Source organism: Rhinopithecus bieti, unplaced genomic scaffold (genome assembly GCF_001698545.2).
Source record: "Rhinopithecus bieti isolate Rb0 unplaced genomic scaffold, ASM169854v2 scaffold_72161, whole genome shotgun sequence".
In the NCBI taxonomy this organism is placed as follows: domain Eukaryota; kingdom Metazoa; phylum Chordata; class Mammalia; order Primates; family Cercopithecidae; genus Rhinopithecus; species Rhinopithecus bieti.
In genome coordinates, this window is record NW_016828382.1 from 2,705,253 (window position 1) to 2,727,466 (window position 22,214).

Genomic DNA, 22,214 nt, shown 5'->3' on the forward strand with positions numbered 1-22,214 from the left:
TATATATATATTTCGTGTGTGTGTGTGTGTGTATGTAGGCCACGTGCAGTGGCTCAAGCCTGTAATCCCAACGCTTTGAAAGACCAAGGTGGGAGGGCTGCCTGAGCCCAGTTTAAGACCACCCTAGGCAACAGTGAAACTCTGTCTCTACTAAAAATAAAAGATTAGCAGGTATGGCAGCACACACCTGTAGTCCCAGCTACTTGGGAGGCTGAGGTAAGAGGATGGCTTGAGCCTTGGAGTTTGAGGTTGCAGTGAGCTATGATGTCACTGCCGTCCAGCATGGGTGACATAAAGAGATCCTGTCTCTAAAAAATAAAAATATGGGTTTGCACCCACTAGCAGTGAGGAGATGATCACTCTAACTGTCCTTGAGCTATGAGATAGTTCATAAACAAATATATATAAAGGGCATACGCTAAAATTATTTTTAACAATAGGAATAGTATGTCAAAAAGTTTAGAGATAACTGCTCTAGACTACTTTTATAAAGATGAAAATTAAGAGACCTCTTTACTTCTGTTTTCTCATTCCTCAGATCTATCCTATCAGATCATTTCACAGATGATGGAACAAAGTTTCAATACCTTGCCCAAGGTTATAAGCTAGAAAGGGAACTAGTGACAGAGCCAGAATACATAAGGAGGGTTTTTTCCTGACTGTATAATTTATGCTCATTCTACTCATGAAAAGTACATTAAATTAATAGAAATTCTACCTTATCATCCCTCCATCCTCTAAGCATTAACGAAAGGGGGGAAGCCCATTAAGTAATAGTTGGTTTTTGTGGTCTTTTTGTTTTGAGACAGGGTCTTGTTCGGTCGCCCAGGCCGGAGTGCAGTGGCACCATGATAGCTCACTGCAGCCTCAACCTCCCGGGTTCAAGCAATCCTCTAGCCTCAGCCTCCCAGAGTAGCTGAGCCCACGGGCGTGCACTACAACACCTGGCTATTTTTTTTTTTTTTCCCAGTAGAGATGGGGACTCACTATGTTGCCCAGGCTGGTCTCAAACTCGAGCTCAAGTAGTCCTCCCACTTGGTCTCCCAAAGTGCTGGGATTATAGGCATGAGCCACCATGCCCAGTCATTAGGTAGTATTTTATTTAGCACATCTTGGGTACAGCCTTGAATCCGTATTTTCCAAAACATCCCCATGTGAATCTGTCATTTAGCCGAGCCTACACAACACTGCTTTTCATCAGACTATCCAGATAAAAGGCTACCTGTAGCAGGGCCAGAAGGAATATGCTTGCCTCTAGGTTTGCTAAAGTCAGAACAAAGGGCTTTAGACAGTAAACACAGGTTGTCAATTCTCTGTAGTCTTAGAAAAAAAAAATCTTCAGGGAGATAAGGGACACAGGACTTGTACTCCATTATATCCTGCATTCTCTATAGAGTTGACAGCCTCATGAAATGGCTATTTTTATATCTAAAGTCCCATCAACTTTATTCTAGTGTTTTAAGAACACTGTCACAGAAAGGAAACAGCCAAATAGAATACTTTTGAGTGCAGATACTTTGTTTGTTTTTGACAACAATCAGGAAATGTAAATTATTAAACAATGGCAAAGAAAGTTAACTTATAAGTTAACCAGATTTTAAAAACTGATAGCAATTGAATTACTTTTAAAAAAACACCGAAAACCCCAGAACCACCCCTGTGCTACTGCCCCAGGATGGTTAAGTACCTCAGGGACACCTGGGGTTTGGCAAAGGGTGGGAGTGGAAGTTGAGGGTACAAGACCAGAAACAAAGTACCAGGTTCCCCAACTCAGCTGCCATCAGAGCAGAGCCCCCTTACCTCCATGATTTCTAATAAACACACACCCCTAACACAACAAATAGCCACAAAGCTACCTCTAAAGACATTCTATATTTCATCTAATGTGCCTTTGAGGAAGGAGGGACTTTTACTGGTACGGGTGCTGTCTGAAAGTGTCACACCATCAATGCATTTGCAGAACTCCACAGCAGCAGCATTGACATGCAACGCCACTCCAGGATGCAAATCCAATGAGGCAGTATTCAAACAGTGACTCAAACACACAAAACATCAGTTACTTATCGCTTACCCAGTGGAGTAAAGAAAGTCACTGATGAGATGAGGAACCCCAGCACTAGTCCAACACAGAGCATGCAGATCGAGAGGATTCCAAATCGCCACCACACAGCTACCAAGAACATTCCACCGACGCTTCCAGCGACAGCTGTCAGAATCAGATGCACTGTACAGAGAGAGGATGAACTGCTGGATCACCGGCAGTACTTCCAACTGCGTGCCTTAGACATACAATACCATTACTAACGCCAGCTTCAGCTTTCTGTAGGTCAGGCACTGAGGGCTCTTCAGTGGCGCCATGAAGCCAGCATTGAGCAACCCTCTCTAGGGAGGGGTCTGGGCTGAGACAAGGAAATTAGCCAGGGAGCTAAACCTCACAGGACCAGTGACAGGCTTGGCTTGTCAATAAATTGGGATTGAGAAGGAGAAGGTGACAAGCATTCTGTTAAATGTAATGGGGCAGGGGGGTGTCTGTTTTCAGGTAAAGAAAACCTCAACATTTTGCTTGCTATACATCTCATATCTTCAACATATCACATAGCCAGAACACAGATCTATAATCAATATGGATCTTCCTTTCCCTAAGTACCAAGGAATTCACGATACAGATTAAAAACCCAGAAGGTCTGAATGAGTAGTTCAGAAAAGGTGTCCAGAGCCTAGGTGGACCATTATTTTATACACTTAACAGGCTGTCACACACAATATAGGCCAAACTGTAGAAGGAAAGGTAAAGTAAAACACAGCACCTGCCTTCTTGAATACCCAGTTAAACTATGTAATTTTCACTTACCATCATACTTGATAGGTGTCAGTCTTGTAATCAGTATGTAAAAGAAGAATCCCATGATGATAAAGCCTATGAAGAATAATTCTAAGTGGCAAACCACCAGGAAAGGAAAAAAGCAAAACAACAAAAGCTATGGTTAGGCACCCTTTTTACAGTGCAATTTAAATAGTGAATCTGCAAATACGTGCTTAAGCTCCTGGAATGTACATGTTACAGCATTCAGAGGAAAAAAAACATCTGAAAGGCAGAAGAAATTCAGCAGTCATGGGAGTAGTTATTATCAAATAGATACAATATTAAAGTACTAACTACAGGATACACTTTCTCGTATATAGGTCAGTTTCCATTGTTAAATGGTTATTTGTTCATTTCATAGCTCATTTTAATATATTTATTTTTTCTGCTTAAAACAATAGCACTTTGTCACGTGTGTCTGATATGAAATTACACACTACATTTTAATAATTTTGTAAGCAGAAATAAAATGTAAAAGGTAAAAGAAACCCAAACTGCTCCAAAGCAAAATATAACTTTTATATCTTCTTTTAATTCATCCTATCCTGTTTAGAATGATCAATCATTACCTTCATCCATTAAAACAGCTGGTAATGCAAGCATACAGATAACTTTGTTCCCACAAATAAGCCTAATCCTGATCATGGAGGCCATAGCTCTACCTATTTTCTTAAATTCTTCACAGTTGTTCTTGGTAATACTTGTACTATATCTCAGTTTCAATAAATATAAAATGATACATATCCATATATCAAAAAAACCCAGAGTGGGGCATGGTGGCTTGAGCCTGCAGTCTCAGCTTCTTGGGAGGCTGAGGTGGGAGGATCACTTGAGGCTAGGAATTTGAGGCTGTAGTGCACTATGATTGTACCTGTAAACAGCCACTACACTGCACTCCAGCCTAGGAGACACAGTGAGACTCCATCTCTTCAAAAAGAAAAAAAAAAAGCTAGTGATAACTTTGAGACCACAGCTTAACAACTAAGTTCTTTGTTACCGAATCAATCTACATGTTGAGATATTACATATTCTTCACAATAATCTCTTCCCAATTAATAAAAAACAGTGTCATAACAGCAGGAAAGGAGTTGCTATTTCAAACAATTTGACACAAGTTTAAAGAGCTTTATTAGATCAGGATTACAGTTGAGCTACCTTGATTCTCAGTTATACATCTTGTTGATTAAATAAGGATTTTTTAGTAATCAAAAACATCACTTATATAAAAGGCAGCCCAAATAATTCAAACCAATCCAGTAAGCATGATTTACATCCCAGTTCTTCAATGTGTTTCACGGATGTAGATGCTGGCGTTCCCTTTGGCATCTGAATCTCTCAGGTCTGAGCAGACATTTCAGACTCACTGTACACTGTAGCCCCATAGCCTGATTCGTGCGAAACCAAGTCAATTGCCATCACCACAATCCACACATAGTTTTACAAAGACAACCAACCTTTTTTTTTTTTTGGAGACAGGATCTCACTCTGTCATCCAGGCTGGAGTGCAGTGGCACCATCTTGGCTCACTGCAACCTCCACCTCCCAGGCTCAAGCAATCCTCCCACCTCAGCCTCCCCATGTAGCAGGGACTACAGGCACACACCATCAAGCCTGGCTATTTTTTTTGTATTTTTGGGAGAGACAGGGTCTCACCGAGTTACCCAGGTTGGTCTCAAACTCCTGAACTCAAGTAATCTGCCTGCCTCAGCCTCCCAAAGTGCTGGGATTACAGGTGTGAGCCACCACACCCAGCCCCAACTTTTCTTTTTTTGGTAGCGAAGGCATCTCACTATGTTGCCTAGACTGGTCTCAAACTCCTGGCCTCACATAGTCCTCTCACCTCAGTTTCCCAAAGTGCTGGGATTACAGGCATGAGCCACTGAGCCTGGCCCTGACAACCAATGCCTAATCTCGGTTATCTTTAGTCAACTAACAGATCTAGCAGCTGATAAAATTCACTGCATAATTGTATTCCCCTGTTAATGAGAAAGTTATACTCCGCTGTAGGAAGAAGAGAAAAAAATAAAAATGCAGTACAACTCAGTAGACTCATGACTACAGACCCCAGCTACAAATCTATGAAGATAAAAGAGATAAGTGCTTACTCTCCTCACAGGTCATTCCCCGGCAACATTAAAGAGAAAAGACCGCAAAATGGAAACAGCAACTACATTGGACATAATACCTGTTTTCCAGAATCTGTGTCCAAAGAAACAAATGAAGAAACCAAGCAGGGCGAAAAGAGTGAAGAACACTTTGGAAGACACTCTTCCTACAAAATAATGAAAATTTAGTGGATAATACATCCAATTTGATACTTTGTATTAATATTTATAGAACACCTTCATCAAAAAAGCTTAGTGAACTGACATAATTTATCCCATACATGTATATTACAAATTTATCTTTAAAATACTCTTGCCACCCCTAATGAATGAACCTATGTAGACAATCAATATCAACAACTGCTGCTATAACAAAAAGAGAATCCAGACAATATATGCTTGCTGAAAGAGGTATGGAACACTTCCTATGACATATTCCTGGGTAGAGTGGAGAGAAACAGAGAGGGAGTGTTCCTAAAACAAATAATCCTGTTTCTTCAACAAATAAACTGCATGGACAAAAGGTGGCAGGGAGTGGGGAGGAGGTGGTGGGGGAGATGGAGGGAAAATACAGGTTAAAAGAGATTTAAAAGACACATCAACTAAATACTATGTATACATCTCATCTGAAACCCGATTCAAACAAACTGTGGAAAACAATTGAGATGACTCCAGAAGCAAACTCTGGCTGTTAATTTGATGCTATTAATGAAATATTTTCAATATTTTAAAATGAAAATTATGTTAATGACACTGTGGTTCTATTTTTTAAGTGCTTATCTTTAAGGTATACATACTGAAATATTTGTGAGTAACATGATGACCAGGGATTTGCTTTAAAATTATCAAGTGATAAAGGAGGGTGATGAGGTGGAGAGGCAGAGAAGCAGGTAGAACACAGCTGAAACAAGACAATGGCCATAAATCAAAATTGTTAAGGCTGGATAATTGGTATATGGAGGTTCGCTGAAGTTTTTCACAATAAAAAATTTAAACCGAAACGCACAATTTAAAAACATGTATTACATGTATAAGTCACACACACACAAACTACTACCAGTCTTCTCAATTATATATATTGCCTTGGAGAAAAATGTTGCATTACAACCAATGATGAAGCATGGTATCATTTAGTTTACTGAAGAGAAAAATATGCTCACTAAATTCATCACCCACCATCATGACTCCTGAGAGATAAATGCAAGAAAACAATCCCTGAATGAAAAACCAAAACATCTATACAATCTCATGCTAAAATATAACAAGGTTGCTACAAATCAAAATACAGAAAATGCCTAAGAGTGTTCAGAATGGAGAAACCATGAAGACATACAGTAAAATAAGAAACACAAGACAGAAGAGCAGAATTCACAGGGGATAGTATATGCCTACATATCAGCTTTTCTGAGAATAAGGAGCCTGTAAGAAAGATTAAACGATGGCTGCACGCAGTGGCTCACACCTGTAATCCCAGCACTTTGGGAGGCCAAGGTGGGCGATCACTTGAGGTCAGGAGACCAGCCTGGCCAACATGGTGAGACCCCCCATCTCTTCCAAAAACACGAAAATTAGCCAGGCCTGGTGACACATGCCTGTAGTTCCAGCTACTCCGGAGGCCGAGGCAGGAGAATTGCTTGAACCCGGGAAGCAGAGGTTGCAGTGAGCCAAGATCAGGCCACTGCACTCCAGCCTGGGTGTCGCAGGCAGACTCCATCTCAAAAAACAACAAACAAACAAACAAACAAACAAAAACCCAGAAACATTATACGAAAGATAAAAACATCACATTCTGTTTATTTCAGACCTGTAGTTGACTATGGTTCTAGACTTTAATTTTTACACCAAAACCATTAAATTCGCTGGGATGATTTTCTCAAATGAAAATCCCGTGGAACTCTTCAGCAAGTATAATCACCAAGACAGCAAGGTCTTCCAACCCAATAAAAACTAAGACACAGTTAGATACTCTTCCATAACATTACAGGGGAACTAAATCCCTCATCACAATACCAGGAAGGAAGGAGAGAAACAATTATACAAGTAAAAAATGAGAGGGTATGGAAGGTTTCATCAGAAGCAGAATCTACGATAAAACAAGACATAAAACAGGCAGTCACTTTGGGGAACAAAAGGAGTGAACAGACTAGGACAGGAGCAAGTCGAAGGTTAAAGTATCTTTAACTATGACAGTATTGCTAAGGGTTATGAACCACAGGGCAAGGTTTTAGTTAGGAGGCAATATGGATATAGCCTTCCTACTCCAAGCTCAGGAAAAGCACCCAAGTACTCATCAATTGTGAAAATGAGAGTAAAAATAGAACCAACATCACTAGGAAGGTTCAACTTTGGCTCAGAGCTCTCTGTCTCCTAAGCCTAAGAGAGAGAGACAGGCCTGGGGGGCTTTCTATTTAGAAGGGGCTTTTGTATGAAGGGTTCAAGGGAAAGAAATGGGGGAACCGAGACATACTTCAGTTCATGGGTTAAAAATACAGGGCCAGGCACACTGGCTCACACCTGTAATCCCAGCACTTTGGGAGGCTGAGGCGGGTGGATCACTTGAGTCCAGGAGTTCAAGACCAGCCTGGCCAACATGGTAAAATCCTGTCTCAACTAAAAATAAAAAAATTAGCCAGGTGAGGTGGCACACACCTGTAGTCCCAGGACTTTGGGAGGCCAAGGGCAGATCACCTGAGGTCAGGAGTTCAAGACCAACCTGGCCAATATGGTTGGTCAGGTCTCTACTAAAAATGCGAAAAATTAGCAGGGCATGGTGGTACACGCCTATAATCCCAGATACTCTGGAGGCTGAGCATGAGAATTACTTGAACCTAGGAGGCAGTGGTTGCAGTGAGCCAAGATCATGCCACTGTACTCCAGCCTGGGTGACAAGAGTGAGACTCTCTCAAAAAAAAAAAAATATATATATATATATATATATACACACACACACACATACACACATACACACACATATATATACATACACACAAACATATATCTGCCTAGGTCTCTTGCATTGTATCCCTCAAGGATCTTGAGTGGAAGATTGTCTAGCGTGGAAGACTGAGTGGTGACAAAGAGTCTTTGCTTGGCTAAATTTCAGTCAGTCTCCTGAACCCCCTCCTAGGCCCATCTGCACACATCTTTGTAAAATCCAGCTTCAGCAAGAACTCTGATAAGCCAGCTTAGCAAGAATCCCCTATGCTTGATATCAAATCACCCTCGATATCTAATCGAGTTCTTCATCCTCCACCATCCATCCCCCAGGTGATGTCTGACCACCCTGGTCTGTCTTCAGTAAGAATCCCCTCAGGTCAGTGCAGACAGAATGCCCCCTTGCCTCTCATGTTTCCCCTTAGAAATTTTCCATCCACTGACTCCCACCCTGCTCCTTGGCTACAAATTCCCACTAGCCCGTGTAGTACTCAAGAGTTGAGCCCAATCTCTCTTCCCCACTGCAAAATTCCATCACAGTGGTCCCTGTGCCTATTGTAATACTACCCCCTACCTTGAATAAAATCTTCCTCACTGTGCTTTAACTAGTGTCACTGATTTTCTTTTTTCTTTAACAGTGGGGTATAGCTCTAGCAGAGGGAGAGAACCATAATCTCTGGCTTGAACACAACTAATAGACTTTCTTCTTTAGAGCAAAGCTCCTTGAAAGAGCTACTTGAACTTTCTCCAATTTCTGTGCTCCTAGCTCCCATTTGTTCTTGAACATGCTCCTGTCAGACGCCCACCCCACCTCTCCACTGCAACAGCTCTCACTGGTACCAATGGCCTCCATGTTGCTAAATCCAAGAGTCATTTTCAGTCTCTTTCTTAGCTGACCTATCAGCAGCATCCGCAAAGTTGATCGCTCTCTCTTCCATGCAATACCATCTCCCCTTGGCTTCAACAAACATCATTTTCCTTTTACCAATCTGGCTTAGCCCACTGGCAGGATCTTCAATTTCCTGAGCTCTAAACACTGGAGCACCCAGGGCTCAGTCCTCAGACCCCTCCCTTTTCTCTAAGTCACACTGAGTGTGCCTGCCTCTCTTGCCTCCCCTTCCACTTCTGCCACCCCTTTATAGATAACACCATCTAGCATGAGGCTTTAAATGCCATATATTCAGTCTGAAGACTTCCAAGATGCTCTCCAGCTAAGACTTTCCTCTGAATTCCAGGCTTATATATATATAATCAACCATCAGTTAAACATCTGCACATAAACGTTCAATAGGGTTCTCAAACTGAACTTGTCCAAAACTGAACTCTCAATGTATCCTCCCAACCTTCTCCTCCAACAGTCCTTCCCACCTCAGTGAATGGTTGCTCTCTCTCTCCAGTTGCTCAGGCCAAAAACTACAAAGTCCTTTACACCTCTTTCTCTCAAACCCCTCATCCAATCCATCAGTACACTGTACTCCAAACATATCCAGCCACTCATGAGCCAAATCTGGGACAATTTGAACGTGAAAATAAGTGACAGTGAAGGATTTCATCCAGAGAATAAAATAGGAATCTGTGGGTCCAGGCTTAAAATAAATACATGGATAAATAAATCGGAGGGGAGGGAAAACTCTTCCTTAGAGTAGAATGGCAACAAATAAACATAGAAGGAGTGATACATTAGAAAAACACCATTTGGCAACCACCTAGTAATAAATGTTTCAGGCAAAGATCACTGGATGCCAAAACTAGCAAGTGAGAGTTTGAGAATGGGATATTTACTGACACTCGAAGTATTTCCCCTAAAGACACTTAAAAAAGGAAACGGTGGCTCTCGCCTGTAATCCCACCACTTCGAGAGGCCGAGACGGGAGGATCACGAGGTCAGGAGATCGAGACCCTCCTGGCTAACACGGTGAAACCCTGTCTCTACTAAAAATACAAAACAATTAGCTGGGTGTGGTGGCGGGCGCCTGTAGTCCCAGCTACTAGGGAGGCTGAGGCAGGAGAATGGCGTGAACCCAGGAGGCGGAGCTTGCAGTAAGCCGAGATTGCGCCACTGCACTCCAGCCTGGGCAACAGAGCGAGATTCCGTCTCAAAAAAAAAAAAGGAAACAGTTACTTCAGTAGCGAAACTTGGCAAGACATCACTAACCAAGTTATGAAGGGTGTCACCACCAGTAAAGAGACAAATAAATAGAGACAAGACCCTTCTGAGAAGGACACATCACTTCCTTTGTATTCCTGCCAAAAAAGCATAATCAAAATTTAATTATGAGGAAATATCAAACTAACCCAAATAGTATATGCCTACATATCAGCTTTTCTGAGAATAAGGAGCCTGTAAGAAAGATTAAACGATGGCTGCACGCAGTGGCTCACACCTGTAATCCCAGCACTTTGGGAGGCCAAGGTGGGCGATCACTTGAGGTCAGGAGACCAGCCTGGCCAACATGGTGAGACCCCCCATCTCTTCTAAAAAACTAAATATTCTGTACTTCTCAAAAAGGTCAGGATCTTAAAAGATTAAATTAAAAAAAAAAAAAGACTTGCTCCAGATTATAGGACTCTGAAGAGATACATCAGTTAAACGCAACATGGGATCCTAAACTGAACTCGGTGAGAGGAAAAAATTAATTTTGTTGATGGGGAGACAGGGTTTCGCTCTGTTGCCCCGGCTGGAGTATAGGAGCACAATCATGGCTCACTGCAGCCTCGACCTTCCTGGGCTCAGGTGATATTCCCACCTTAGACTCCCAAGTAGCTGGAACCACAGGCATGTGCCACCGCACCCAGCTAATTTTTGTGTTTTTTGTAGAGACAGAGTTTCGCCATGTTGCCCAGGCTGGTCTTGAACTCCGGAGCTCAAGCAATGTGCTCACCTTGACCTCCCAATGTGCTGGGCTTACAGGCGTGAGCCACTGCACCCAGACAAAAAAAAATTTTTTTGCTTATGAAGGACACTATTGGAACAACTAGCAAATGTGGTAATGTGTGAATTAAACAACAACCATATCAATGTTAACTTTGTAATTTTGATAATTTTACTATGGGTATGTAAGGATATAAATACAGAAGTATTTAAGGGCAAAAAGGTCTTTATGTCTGCAGCTTACTCTCAAATGGTTCAGAGAAGAAAAGAGTAGTGTGTGTTTGTGTGTGTGTATATATATCTATACATACACAGTCGGCCCCTGAACAACATGGGTCCACTTACAGATGTTTTTTTCAGTAAAAGTCACACTGAGTGTGCCTGCCTCTCCTGCCTCCTCTTCCACCTCTGCCACCCCAAGACAGCAACACCAACCCCTCCTCTTCCTCCTCCTCTTCCTATTCAATGTGAAGACGACGAAGATGAAGGCCTTTATGATGATCCATTCTCACTTAACGAATCGTAAATATACTTTCTCTTCCTTACGATTTCCTTAATAACATTTACTTTTCTCTAGCTCATTTTATTGTAAGACTATAGTCTATGACAAATATAACGTGTTAATCAAGTATTTACATTATCAATAAGGCTTCTCTGGTCAACACTAAGCTAACAGTAGTTAAGTTTTACGGAAGTCAAAAGTTATACACGAGCCGGGTCTGGTGGCTTATGCCTATAATCCCAGTACTTTGGGAGGCTAAGGCGGGTGGATTACTTGAGGCCAGGAGTTTAAGACCAGCCTGGCCAACATGGTGAAACCCTGACTCTACTAAAAATACAAAAATTAGCGAGGCATAGTGGTGTGTGCCTGTTAATCCCAGCTACTCGGGAGGTTGAGGCAGGAGAATCATTTGAACCTGGGAGGCAGAGGTTGCAGTGGGCCGAGATCACGCCACTGCACTCCAGACAGGAGTGAAACCCTGTCTCAGAAAAAAAAGAAAAGAGTTACACACAGATTTTCCACTGGACAGGAGTCAGCCCCTACAAACCCTACACTGTTCAAAGGTCAATTGTATATAGAAAGAAAGAGAGAAGAAGAGAGAATGAAAAGCAAATTGCCTAATACATTAAGCTTTGAGGAATCTGGATGAAGATTATACAGAAATTCTTCATACTATTTTTGCATATTTTCTGAGAAACTATTTCAAGATAAACTGCTAAATATACACACATACACACACACACACACACGCACCTCACAACACCTTCACTGCCCCCACTCTACCTAACCCACTCTTCTCTCTCCCCTGGATTACTTCAGTGGCCTCCTAACCAATCTGCATTTCTGCTCTTGCCTCCGTCTTTTCTCAAAAAGCAGCCAGTGATCCCGTTAAAATATGTCAGATCATGGCACCATTTGCTCAAAACCTTCCAATGCCTTTCCCTTTCGTTCAGAATAGAAGCTAAATCCCATACTGTAATCTACAAGGCCACACGCGAGCTGCCTGCCCCCGCACCTCTCGCCTCACCTCTACTCCCCTTGCCCTCCTCGTTCTCCTGCAACCCCTGTCCTCACTAGAGCTCTTGACACCCTCAGGCAGGCTCCCAGGTGCAGGCCCTCATCCTGGCTGCTCCCTCTGCCTGGTACACGCCACACCCACGTACATGCGTGGCACAGCAAGGACTGCCCTGGCCATTCTATCTATCTCGAATTTTCCTCTTACTGGCACGTGTTCTCTCCCTTTCCTACTTTATTTATCTTCTTAGCACTCACCATTTTCTCATGTATTACATATTTTATAAATTTACCTTGTCTGTCTCATCTCCCTCACTATAATATAAGCTCCAGGAGAACAAGTATTTTTGCTGTTTTGTTTACTGCTATGTCCTAGTGCCTAGAGCAGACAGCGGAATAATGTAGGGGCTCAAAAGGTTATGTGTTAAATGAATGAATGAGAACTAGACAAAAGCATTATCTGCAAGGCCAAAGGAGAATTTGTAAAAGTTTAAATCCATATACTCACCTAGGGAAGCACAACTACCCTCTCCTGCCTCAAAGCTGCAAGCATATGTGTGAGCAGGAACGTAGGCAGCAGATGTATTTAGAAATGGGTCCCAAACAATGACATTGTATATGACACCTTGTCCCAGGAGGGAGGAGAAGGAAATGCTTGTCTTATCATTAGCTGTTAGGGTAACCACCTGAAGCCAAAAAGAACACATGATTAGTGTTTAGGGGATTTTTTTAAGCTATTCTGTGATAATTCCACCTACGTGTAATATTAAATGGTATATTTATAAATTATAATTCTTGTTTGAAATATTCACCAACCCATTTAATATGGTCAAAAGGCCATCTTACATGGTTTGTATGTGCTAATGTAAGCAAGCTCTTACATAAAATGCTTCCAAAGATTTTTTTTAATAGTTTAAGGAAAATGAGATACAAATAATGTATAAATGCTAGTTAGAACAACGAAAAAAGTTTTTTTCTCCTCTGCTAGACTATAAACAAGGATGGGAACTGTATTTCTCTTGCGCACTGCTCTTTCCTCAGTGTACAGCCCAATGCCTAACACCGAGGATGTGTTCAATGTTAACCACAGACTAATGTAGACAGTCTGTTAACATGTCACAGACAGTACCCACTTATTTTTGTCTAACAGTCTCTGAAACAAGAAAATATTACATAAGGTTTTGCTATGTAGTGGTAGTTCTTAACTTCAGAAATTCCATTGTAAACTATAACACAGAAGAAACAAATGCTTTATAGAACATTAATACCTATGTTCCCACTAATTTGAGAGAAATAAATATTAGGGTTTCAGGAGTAAATAATTACAAGCCCTCCTACATCAGAGTACCACTGTTTAAAAATACTGCTTAGCCTTCAATAACTTGTTTCCTGGGCAAAGGTCTGATCAAGTTCAACAAACTGTTAATATTACTCCCAAGTTATCATGAGAAATTTAAACCACACAGAAAAGTTGAATGAGTAACACAATAAATAGACTATACACTGCCTATTATCAACAATTGTTAGTATTTTACCATATTTGTTTCTCTATCACTCCTTTCTCCCCATCTCTGTTTTTTTACTGCTGAAAGTAAGTTACAGATATCATGACACTTCACTGTGCATGTCCTACCACAGTGTTTCTCAAATTTAATGTGCTTGTGAATCGCAGAGGGGCAGTCTTGTTAAAAAGCAGATCTGATTCTTCAGTCAGCGTGGTACCAGCAGTTCTGCTTTTCTAGAAAGCTCTCAGATGATGCCAATGCTATGCAACCACCTACCACACTCTGAGTAACAAGGTACTCAGTACAGATGTAAGTCTAAGTACAGACTGACAAGGGGGTTACATCAGGATAAACCCATCATAAAGTCAAAATGCATTTAATATACCTCACCCACCAAACATCACGGTTTTACCCTAGCCTACCCTCAATGTGCTCAGAACACTTATATCAGACTCAGTTGAACAAAATCATCTAACACAAAGGCTTATTTTATTAGTATTATTATTATTTGAGATGGAGTCTTGCTCTGTTGCCCAAGCTGGAGTGCAGTGGCACGATCTCAGCTCACTGCAAGCTCTGCCTCCCAGGTTCACGCCATTCTCCTGCCTCAGCCTCCCGAGTAGCTGGGACTACAGGCACCTGCTACCACCACCACGCCCAGCTAATTTTTTGTATTTTTAGTAGAAACAGGTTTTCACCATGTTAGCCAGGATGGTCTCCATCTCCTGACCTTGTGATCCTCCTGCCTTGGCCTCCCAAAGCGCTGGGATTACATGCGTGAGCCACTGCGCCCGGCCCACAAAGGCTATTTTAAAATAAAGTGTTTAATTGTTCATGTAATTTACTGAATACAGTATACTGTAGAATGTTAGCTGTTTACCCATGTGGTTAAGCGGGAGCTATGGCTCACAGCCACTGCTCAGCGTTGCAAGAGTATCATATTGCTAGCCTAGGAAATGATCAAAACTCAAATCAAAAGATCGTAAGTCAAACCATCATAAGTCAGGGACCATCTGTACAAGAATATTCTCCTATATAAACACAATACCTTAGCTCACCTAAGAAAATGAATAATTTCTTATTAGCTAATACATGATCCAGATTTTCCCTAATGTCTTTTCCTTTTTTTTTTTTTTTGAAACAGGGTCTCACTCTGTCACCCAGGCTAGAGTGCAGTGGCGTGATCTCAGCTCACTGCAACTTCTCCCAGGCTCAAGTGATCCTCCCACCTCAGTCTCCTCAACATCTGGGACTACAAGCACACACCACCACACTCGGGACTTTTTGGTTTTTTTTTAGTCGCTATGAGGTTTTGCCACGTTGCCCAGGCTGGTCTCGAACTCCTGAGCTCAAGCGATCTGCCTGCCTCAGCCTCCCAAAGTGCTGGGATTACAGGTGTGTGCCACTGTTCCTGACCTCTAACATCTTTTCTAGCTTTTCTCCTTCTTACCCAAGATCAAACCAAGTTCCACGTATGCTGTTTGTGGCCAATCTCAGTAATCTAGAGCAGTCTGTCTCCTTTCTCTCCCAGCCACCCAATGACTGCAGAAGAGATGGTCAGTATTCTCACAGAGTATTCCACAATCTTGTGTCTAACTTATTCTTTTATCCCCCATACTTCCTGTAAATAGGGAATCCAATGGACTAAACTCAGATTAGACATTTTGTGCTAGACTATACCACAGGCGATGGTGAACTTTCTGTAAATAGGGAATCCAATGGACTAAACTCGGGTTAGACATTTTATGCTAGACTATACCACAGGCGATGGTGATAATGTCAGACTGCACTACATGAGCTCATAATACAGGCTGACCCATTTTCAGTGAAACTAGCTTTGCCCACCTGGAATAGGTGGAGACTATCAGGTCACTCCATTTTAAAGCAGTTCTCCTTTTACAATGAGAATTAATCGAAGGATGCTACTTAGATACCCTAGAAACATCCTGTCCCCTAAAAACCTTCACCTGCTGATCCTTGCTGGATTTATTTCATTGAGGGTCACAAAATGGTGATCATCTAATTCTCTATTACTCCTTCTACATATATTAGCTGGCACTCTTCTGCAAAGAGCTTTCTCTCACCAACTGGGGAAGAATTAGTTCCTCCTTTAAAAAGGCAGGCTAAATTCCTTTATCAATTTTTGGAGTAATTTGGTGTAAGAGTTTCCTCCAGTGGTGGCAACTGAGGAAGGTTTCATTTGTATTTATTCAAGGCTGACAACCACAATCTTTTTCTTTTCTTGATTCTTGAATTGCCCCAAACTTGGCAGTGTAAGCCCTTCAAACAGGCTCCTGAATCTTTGACATACCCTCATTAGTCTTTGAGGGTTTCCCCACATTCTGGAACAAAATATTCTTTGAAATAAAAGTTAAAAAGTAACCTAAAAAGAGCCTATTATACAAGTTCTTATATCCTTCATAAAAATAATAATAGTATGTCATATCTAATAAAGCAACTAATAAACCTTATTAACAGAGCTTCTTATTTTGTGAATAAGCACAATGACGCTGCCTAGAAAAACTCCACCCATCAACCATTAGACTGAAGGATGACTTCATATATTACATTGCTGTTAGGCACTTTTCAAGACATAAAGATAAAATCCTGCCCTCCACAAAAATGATCTACTGCAGTGAGTCTCAAAATTTAATATGCATAAGAATCACCTGAGACATATTTTTTTTCTTTCTTTTTTTGAGATGGAGTTTCACTCTTGTCACCCAGGCTGGAGTGCAACAGCATGATCTGGGCTCACTGCAACCTCCACCTCCTGGATTCAAATGATTCTCCTGCTTCTGCCTCCCGAGTAGCTGGTATTACAGGTATCTACCAACATGTCTGGCTAATTTTTGTATTTTTCGTAGAGAAAGGGTTTCACCATGTTAGACAGGCTGGTCTCGAACTCCTCACCTCAGGTGATCCACCCACCTCGGCCTCCCAAAGTGCTGGGATTACAGGCGTGAGCCACTGCATCCGGCCAGAATCACTGGTGGGATCTTATAAAATGCAAATTCTGATTCAGTAGTTCCAGGGTGGAGCTTAAGAATTACAATTCTCACAAACTCCCCAGTGATGCCAATGCCACTGGTCCATGGATTCAAAAGCTCAGAGAAGAATTTTTCTCCAAGTTACAGACTTTTGAGTTTGGGTTCAAATATGAATGCCAATGCGTGTATCCTTAAGCAGTTTCTCATTATTTTTTTCTCAAAACAATGTAATCTTCATACTTGCCAAAAATGTTTACCCAATAGTCGTGGGAGTACATAGAAAATTACCACCTCCTTCCATTCACATTTCAGATTACCAAGTCACAGATGTGGCTGCAACTAAAACTTAACATAATTTACATGCATCTCCTCAAAGGCCAACATCATTTTGAGGTATCACCAGCAAAGACTCCCAATATGATAACAAAATAAAAGAGAATAAAGTGAGTGTCCCCAGTAAAGGAGAAAAGAGTAAAGAAATAAGATCCTGGTAGCTTCTCCCTGTCTCAACTCTGACACAGGTATCACAATCCAGCCACACAAATCATGGGACTCAGATTTACCTTGAGAGCATTGGCCTTCACCTGGGGCACGCCGATCATCCTCTGCAGTTGCTTCAGCAACAGCTCCTCAGTGAGGTCATTCTCAGGCAGAAAATACTGATAGACATCATACTGCAACCTCCACCTGGAGTCCTGGTCCATCCCAGCGTCACATGGCGGGGGATCTACACCTCTAAAGTCAACCAACAAAATGAAACATCAATCTCTTGTGGTGCGAGTCCCATCTATAAAAAGGAACCAAGAGCCCTAATTTCAAACACTTGCAACAATAATTACAATTTAACAGTTCACTTTTTGCAGTGGCAACAATTGGTATTCTGAAGAAAAGTAACGCACTGTTATGGACTGAATGTTTGTGTCTCCCCAAAATTAATATGCTGAGAATCTCACTCCCAATGTGATGATATTGGGAGGCAATTAGGTCATGAAGGTGAAGCCCTAATGAATAGAATTACTGCCCTCATAAAGGAGATCCCAGAGAGCCCTCTAGCCTTCTTTCTGTCATGTGTGGACACAATGACAACCCAGCAGTCTGTAACCTGGACGAGAACCTTCACCAGAACTCGACTGTGCTGGCATCCTGATCGCAGACTTCTACCCTCTACAACTGTGAGAAAGAAGTTTATAAGCCACCCAGTCTGTGCTACTTTGTTACAGCACCACAAACTAAGATGAACACCAACAGGCAAGGGTGATTACATCACTGGATTCTGGTAACAGTCAGGCCTAGAGTAATACTACAGCTTTGGGGAGACAAAAAAAAATTAAAAAAAAAAAAAGCTGGGTGCAGTGGCTTATGCCTGTAATCCCAGCACTTTGGGAGGCTGAGGCAGGAGGATTGCTTGAGCTAAGAAGTTCAAGACCAGCCAAGGCAACATAGAAAGACCTCATCTCTGATTTAAAAAAAACAAGAAAGAAAAGAATATACCAGATTTGTTATTTGTTAGCAAGTCACTTAACCTCCATAACCCCTAGGGAACCTTTCTGTAAAATAACAGCAATTGCCCTACATAACAACACTCAGCACCATGGACAATGCATAGGAAGCATTCAAGTGTTCTCAAATGTTAGCTATCATTACTATTAAAGCAGAAACGGAGGCACAGCTTTAATTAAAACAATGAATCTTTATAAAAATATAAGGATGTTTCAGGGCTACTGAGTGCTGTCTATATTTAAAGTGCTTTATAAAAACCAGGATGTACTTTCAAGCTCATAACAGACTCACATCTGGCTCTTCAAATAAAAAGAGTTCACAAGAACGAAGTGGGAAAATATTAACTGTAAATGACAGCCCAAATATTAATAATGAAGTTTAAATTACATCAATTACCCCCAAAAATTAAAGAACTCAATTTTACTACAGAGAACTAGGGACTTGAGAGAGCTAGTCAAATCTACACAACTGTCGTCACGTATGTTCTAAAAGCATTTCTCAGAGATGGGAGACAGACATACCTCGCATAGCCTAGGTTTGCCGGGGCAAACTTGATAGTTGTTTCAAAGAAATTATACTCCAAGTAAATGTTGGGATCAATATCTAAATCAAACTCCAAATTACAGCCTCCAGGGATAGGATCTGGATAAGAAATAGGGAAGTTACTAAACAAACAATTCTTACATATCCAAATCATACTCAGAAAAACAGAACTCTACCTTAGAAGAACTTTCCAAATAGAAGTTAAATATAAATGTAGAGCTTCTAGTCTTATACTATTTCATGAACTGAGGTTAAAGAGGGTAGAGTTAACTGAGGTTAAAGAGGGTAGAGTTAACTGAGGTTCAGGGCCCTAGAGCAGGGCACAGCAAACATTTTCTGTAAAAGGCCTGATAGTATTTTAGGCTTTGTCAGTCTGATGGTCTCTGCAGTAACTACCCACCCCTGTCCTTGTGGCAAGAAAGCAGCCACAGGCAATACGTACAGGAAGAGGCATAGCTGTGTTTCAGTAAAACTTTAAAAGTATAAAAACAGGCAGCAGGCTGGATCTGGCTCATGGTCTGTAGTTTGCCAACCTCTAGTCTAGAGTTAAAAAGATTGGCTATTGGTTGACTACTTCTGGCCAGGTTTGGAATGCAGATACACAGTGTGTATATAAGTTTCAATATCATGTTGGAATCTTCCTCCAAATTCTATGCTCTTCTTTCATACTCTCCTTTTTCTGCATTTATGGATCTTTACCACACCACAAATGGTATGTATGCCAGCTGAAGCTCCTCTGTTCATAATTTTTCTGTGTACACTGCCCTTGATGAGAGCCTTAATTAAGTCTATGGTTTCTTATCAGGTAATTAGCCTTCTGTTACAGCTAACATTTCCTATCTACTACTCCAGTAATCTTCTGGATTCTACCTCCTTTCCTAATTAGTGCTGTCTCTCCTTCCCTTTACCCCCAAGCTTTAAGAGTAGTCTAAATTTATTCACCTCACCTTCACTCCTCTATCCCTGTTGTGCCACTAAAGTGACTCTCGTAAAGGGCCACCGCTGACTCCTACATGCTCTAGCATATGGACACCTTCAGTCAGTTCTCTTGACCTCTCTGTAGAGTATAACTTAACACTTCCGTTTTTGGTTTTTTTTGTTTGTTTGTTTTTGTTTTGAGATGGAGTCTCGGTCTGTCACCCAGGCTGGAGTGAAGTGGTGCAATCTCAGCTCACTGCAACCTCCACCCACCGGGTTCAAGCAACTCTCCTGCCGCAGCCTCCTGAGTACCTGGGATTACAGGCACCCGCCACCACACCTGGCTAATTTTTGTATTTTTAGTAGAGATAGGGTTTCACCATGTTGGCCAGGCTAGTCTCAAACTCCTGACCTCAGGTGATCCACCAGCTTCAGCCTCCCAAAGTGCTGGGATTACAGGATTACAGGTGTGAGCCACCATGCCCGGCCTGCTCCCTTTTAAAGGCAGAACCTCCAGGCTCTCTTCCTACCTTCTTGACTACTACACAGTCTTGTGCTTATTCCTCAGCAGTTATTATCTGCTAGAAACGTGGCTGACACACAGTAGGCACTATGAAAGTATTTGCTATGATTTTTGCCCTAAATATCCAAGTACATGCCTGGATAATCTCATTCACTGCCACAGCTTTTAATAACAGCTATTTAGTTGGGAATCTAATCTCACCCCTCCACTCCAGGCCCTTATTTAAATTACCTACTGTGCATTTCCATCCAAATGTCCTACAAGCATCTCAGGTTGTGTCCCCAACTGAAGTTATCATCTACTCTGTCCCACCTCCCAAAACATCCGGCACCACCATAACCCTGTTCCCACACCTATTTTGTATCACTATTTCCCTGCTGCCCAAATAGGAAACCTATGCTTCCCTCTTATAATCCGTGACCACCAGTCATTGTGTTTATCAATTCCACCTTCTGGATATCTCAAATCCAGCTCCTCTTCTCCATCCTGCCTCTCATGGCCTCTGTTCAGATCCTCATTTCTCATTTTGTGCTGAGTCCTGACTCTGCTGTGCCCTCTCCAATCCATCCCCACACTGCTTCTAGCATTGGTTTTCTAAGAGATGAAATGGACCACACCATTCCTCTGCTTAAAAACTCTATGCCTCCTTAGAACCTACCTCAAAATAAAGTGCAAACCTCAAATTGTATGCAAGGCCCTCCACACTCCAGCTGCAACCACACCCACAACGCGCCATTATCCAAATCATTCTTCTTCATGACGTAGAGCTTACTGCTTCTGCTCAGAATAACTAAACTGTTAAGGACTATGTCTTGCCTTAACTATTACTGCTTCTCCAAGGGCTCCTCCCTAAATGCTTTTTGAATGAATAAACATGTTCTAGTCACTACCTGAGCTTTCAGTCATCATGCTAATTCTCTTACTATAAAATATTTCTGATTACATAAATTATACTTGCAACAAACAATCTTAATAGGATCATTTTCCTTAAAGTTTCACGAACACATTCCATATTCCAAAGAGTAAGAGGGAGGAGAAGACAGAAGGGTTACCTCTTTCTGAGTAGGAGAGTAGAATAGCCATATTCTGTACAGGCTCTATGCCTGAAGTCCCCAAGTACCAAGTATATGTACTCTGCTCCGGTCTAAGGATGAAAACCAGTCCACTGGCAGTGCCTGTTTCCGAGGCATTGGAAAGGAGAGTCTGCAGTCAAGAAGAAACATCATCATGAATAGGAAGTCAAGCAAAACATATAAATTACCGAGCTGATCTAGTGTACATGTCCTATTCCAAATCGTCTCAAAACAAACAGAAAAAAAAACCTTCCTCAAATATCCAGGGAATTCTTTTCATCTCTATGTTCACATGCCCACACATATACATGGAAAACGCATTCTTGAAAAATATATGATTGTCTTAGTTAAGGCTGCTATAACAAAGTACCACAGGTTAGGTGGTTATAAACAACAGAAATTTATTTTCACAATTCTAGACTCTGGTGGTTCAAGATAGGGATGCCAACACAGCTGGGTTCTGAGGAGGGCCCTCTTATAGGCTGAAGACTCAGGATACAACAATTTCTTGTACCCGTTCTTGTTGAACCTCATCACTTCCCAAAGACTCCACTTCCTAGTACAACACACTGGGGATAAGGATTTCAACTGTGAATTTTGTGAAGACGCAAACATTCTGTCTATAAAAATAATCTTTGATCAGGAATAGCAGATGAACAGTGAAATTCCCAAGTGTTTCAATTAACTTGAATTAAGATTTACTATGTCAAATAACGTTTTGTCTTCGTGTCTAAGACCACTAAGACAAAAACATGAGACCTGGCCCCAAGGAGTTCAGTTTTTGAAGTACCTTTTAAATTGTGTTATAACTGACATACTATAAACTGTACATAAAGTATACTTTTTTTTCTTTTTTTGAGATGGAGTCTAGC

General features: G+C 41.5%; 1 protein-coding gene across 3 annotated transcripts in view; it reads right to left on the reverse strand.

Annotated features, from left to right (window-relative positions):
• The window catches only part of TM7SF3 (transmembrane 7 superfamily member 3), a 60,130-nt gene that overhangs the window by 20,749 nt on the left and 17,167 nt on the right, over positions 1 to 22,214 (reverse strand). For 2 of the 3 annotated variants that reach the window (XM_017864493.1, XM_017864492.1), the window contains exons 3-9: positions 21,322 to 21,472; positions 18,807 to 18,927; positions 17,349 to 17,520; positions 12,799 to 12,976; positions 5,049 to 5,135; positions 2,852 to 2,932; positions 2,072 to 2,224 (exon numbers count right to left, since the gene is read on the reverse strand). In XM_017864493.1, the coding sequence (XP_017719982.1) occupies positions 2,072 to 2,224; positions 2,852 to 2,932; positions 5,049 to 5,135; positions 12,799 to 12,976; positions 17,349 to 17,520; positions 18,807 to 18,927; positions 21,322 to 21,472 (943 nt within the window). The remainder of the gene's footprint in view (positions 1 to 2,071; positions 2,225 to 2,851; positions 2,933 to 5,048; positions 5,136 to 12,798; positions 12,977 to 17,348; positions 17,521 to 18,806; positions 18,928 to 21,321; positions 21,473 to 22,214) is intronic. The other variant, XM_017864494.1, reaches the window with a different exon arrangement.